Source organism: Acomys russatus, chromosome 2 (genome assembly GCF_903995435.1).
Source record: "Acomys russatus chromosome 2, mAcoRus1.1, whole genome shotgun sequence".
NCBI classification, from domain to species: Eukaryota; Metazoa; Chordata; class Mammalia; order Rodentia; family Muridae; genus Acomys; species Acomys russatus.
The window spans coordinates 94,789,623-94,793,182 of NC_067138.1; the positions used below are offsets into that span (position 1 = coordinate 94,789,623).

The 3,560-nt window shown below is 52.9% G+C and overlaps 1 protein-coding gene across 1 annotated transcript; it reads left to right on the top strand.

Moving 5' to 3' along the window:
* The first annotated feature begins 214 nt into the window (after positions 1-214).
* Positions 215-887, top strand: LOC127198735 (interferon alpha-1-like). The gene has a single exon (XM_051156783.1). It carries the CDS (start codon positions 360-362, stop codon positions 885-887), a length of 528 nt encoding a protein of 175 aa, XP_051012740.1. The 5' UTR covers positions 215-359.
* The last annotated feature ends 2,673 nt before the right edge of the window (positions 888-3,560 follow it).

Consider the following 3,560-nt stretch of genomic DNA (forward strand, 5'->3'; position numbering starts at 1 on the left):
CGGAGGCTTCACGGTCTCCCCGAAATGTGTCCTCTGGCCACCAAATTCCGTCTGGACCAAGGTTCCAGGCCGCGATGGGTCGAATGGACACAGCCCAGGGCCGAGCAGGCTCGCAACCGGTCTCGTGTTCCTGCGCGGACTGGGCGCCTGCTCCGCTCCTGTGGCCCGCGCTCTGCGCTGAGGCTAAAGGACTGGCTCAGAGCCTTCACCCAGAACGCCACCGGCACCCCAGAGCCCAAGAGCGGCAACAGCTCCAGATGAACTATTAAAGTAGCCCTGACTCCAGCGGCAATGCCAGAGCGGCCCTGCTGGACTCGCGCGACCTCTGCAGGCGAGCTCCGGAATCGTTGCGTTTCCCCATGCTGCCTGTTCTTCTGCTCCTGGTGGGAGGGGTGATGCTGGGCTGCCACCCTGCCTGCTCACAGGATTGGGGAGCAGCCTGGAGGCTGAGGCTGCAGGCCAGGGAAAGCGCGCGCTTATTGAGGGAGCTGAAAAACGTGACGGCTCACCAGTGCCTGTGGGACAGAACCGACTTCCGATGTCCCTGGAAGAAAGGAGGCATCATCCAGGGAAAGCAGAAGGAAGTCACCTGTTGCTCCCCTGAGATGCTCAGGGGGATCCTCCAACTCTTTACCACCGAGGCCAGCCTAGCTGCCTGGCCAGAGAGGGCGCTGGCGCAACTACTCACTAGTCTGATGAGTGCCCTGGACACACTGCAGGAGGCAGGGGAGCAGGGCCTGTCCTGTCCACCACATTTGGCCAAGGCCATTCGCTCCTACTTCCTAAGATGCTCCCGCTATCTGAAGGACAAGGGATACAGCCCTTGCTCCTGGGAGATTGTCAGGACAGAGATGGGCATGGCCCTCTCTGCCATCCCACTGCCTTGACAAAGAAGCCCCAAAGAGAGAAGAGGCTCCTCCCTGGATGCTCAGCTGACATGACCTCATGGGCCCTACCTACCACAGCGGACACTCACATTGATAGACAGCACCAGTGGAACGGGGTCTGTTGGAATTTAAATGAACATGTGACTCCACGTGGATTTCTATTAAAAAAAAAAAGACTTCACTTCTTGACCATTCTTTGAGGTGTCTTTAAATTATCTCCTAAGACATTGTCACCTAGGAATGTTTGTTTGATGCAAAGTGTGTGTGTGTGTGTGTGTGTGTGTGTGTGTGTGTGTGTGTGTGTGTGTGTGTTTGAATAAAGCGTTCAGGTTGGTTTCCAAGTCAGTGGAGGATGCAAAAATTTTCCCGATGGGTTTCAATTCCTGATGGCAGTTGAGCATGTTCCACAGGGGTTGTAGCATTGGCTTTCTGTGGGAGTGATCTTTCGGGGTGGGGTGTGGTAAAGCCTTTCTTCCTCAGGCCTCTAGAGGGTTGTAGCTTCCTTCTTTAGGCTAGGAGCTCCAGGCTAACAGTCTGAAGCAGAGGGCTTATGGAGAGGCCTGGGAAGGAAGGGATGCTGAGCCCCTGGAGGAAGGCTGACATGGCTCTCCTGTAGATCCTCAGGAGAGGCCCGCATCTTCTGGGTCTCTGTGCCTTCTTTGGACACAGGGCAGCAACTGTGTCCCTGCTGGTGACAAAATATGTGTCCCTCGCTGGCAGAGCAGGAAGTGTCCAGTGACTCACCTGGGGTGGTGCACTGTGACGTGTCTGTGCTAAGAAGTCTAGAGGATCCCAAAGTGGATCTCTCTCTCTCTCTCTCTCTCTCTCTCTCTCTCTCTCTCTCTCTCTCTCTCTCTCTCTCTCTCTCTCTCTCTCTCTCTCTCTCTCTCTCTCTCTCTCTCTCTCAAAACAGTGTGGTTTTTCTGTCTGTGGCTCTGCTACACTCCTTAAGCAGTCCATTGGGTGACAGGAGGCAGGATGAGGCATCTGTTTTAACCAAAAGATTCTCTCTGGTCCTTCTGTTAGTTGCCTGGTGTGCTCCAGGTTGACAAGCCCATGGATTTGCCCTTTTACCATTTTGAGGGCTGTGTGACAACACAGGTGGTATGAGAAAACTCAATCAGAGCCTAGTTTGAAAATTCCAACTCACTGAAGTCATCACTGACTCAACTTCAGTGCTTTGGTTCTGACTGGAAGACAGATGTGGTGACAGATGTGGGGGACAGAGGGAGAGAGTGAGAAGATAGGGAGAGGGTACAGGTTGGCCTGCTGTGACCAGCCTTTGATTGGAAACCTGCTGAACATGGAGGCCCTTGGGTTAGTGTTTGAAATGGCGTGCCCCTCCTTTATCTGGTGCCTGAAAGGCCAGAATGACTCTGGGTTGCCCCAGGAGGAGTCCAATGGCCTGTAGGTGGAGAGTGCTTAGGCCACCTCTGTCCTCTGAGAGGGGACCCATTGGATCTCCAGCTGGGACCTTCTCAGTGACTCCTCCTTGGTCCAGGAGGCAGCAACTCAGCCCTCACATATTCTATCCTGGCTCTGTCACCAGCCCTGTGCCTTTAGTTAGTCCCGTGTCCTTTGGATTCAAAGGTTCATGGAGGGAATGGAAGACCTTTGGGGGCAAACACTGCTTGGAGGGAGAAGATGGAAAACTGAGCCCCAGGGAACTCTTGGTGGGCTGGTGGGGAAACTCCAGCTCCAGGTTCGTGGTCTGTCTGTCTGTGTTGACTGCTGCGCTGCAAGTGTCCATCAGAATAAGCAGGCCACACCATCTCAAAGAGTAGAGAAGAACTGTGCGCTTACCTCATGATGAGGAGGTAAAGGTGGGGGCAGTCTTACACCAGTCAGTTAAAGGTCCTCCACCTCTGGACTACGTCTTGCAGTGAAGTGAAGTGTATGTGCTATTGCCCTGCTTCCTGTGACATGTGCATCATTGACCCTTTCTACCACTATTTTCTTGCAGCACATGCCTTCATTGCCAAGTCACGTTAAGAATCTTCCCTGTGGACATCCTCTTTCACTGAGCTGAGAGGAAATGGAATGCTGTGCCACAAAAGATTTCTATGTGGCCAGAACTGCCTCTCAGTCAGCAGAGAGGAAGTCACAAACAAGCAAACAAACAAACAAAACAAACACACCACAACCCTTTCCTGGAAGGAACGTATCCCAGGAGGGAGGCAAGCCTCTTTTTTCGGTCTTTGTATCTCACAAAGATACAAACATGACTTCAAGGCGTCATGTTCCTCTTGGGCAAGAGGCAGTTTTGTGTGGACAAAAGGCTCCGGAGTGTCCTTTGCCTTCAGTCCGCTGAGAGGGCTAGCAGGGAACTTGACATATTAATCCCTCTGGGCTCTGCAGGTCTCAGGAGGGGAGGGGGGACCTTCCCATCTGGATGTGGCATCACCTCCTGTCTGATGCGCTTTACAAGGCATTAGGTAGAGGTTGTTTGCTTCCTAAGTTCCTTCTTTCTAGAAGTTCCTATCTTTTGGCTTTACAATCCAGGAAGCATCCCACCACTTTGAAGAAGGATTGAGATTGCATCAATACCAATCTCACTGGGTCCTTAGAGAAACATGTGGCTAAAGCAGCGTCAGAGACTATTGGGAAAGCCTGCTGCCATCTGTGGACTGTGTGGAACCCGCAGGCACCAAGGGGATCTGCAGCACATTGTAA

Excerpts from the sequence above, each read along its gene's own strand:
- LOC127198735 (XM_051156783.1), top strand. The coding sequence starts at position 360 with ATGCTGCCTGTTCTTCTGCTCCTGGTGGGAGGGGTGATGCTGGGCTGC.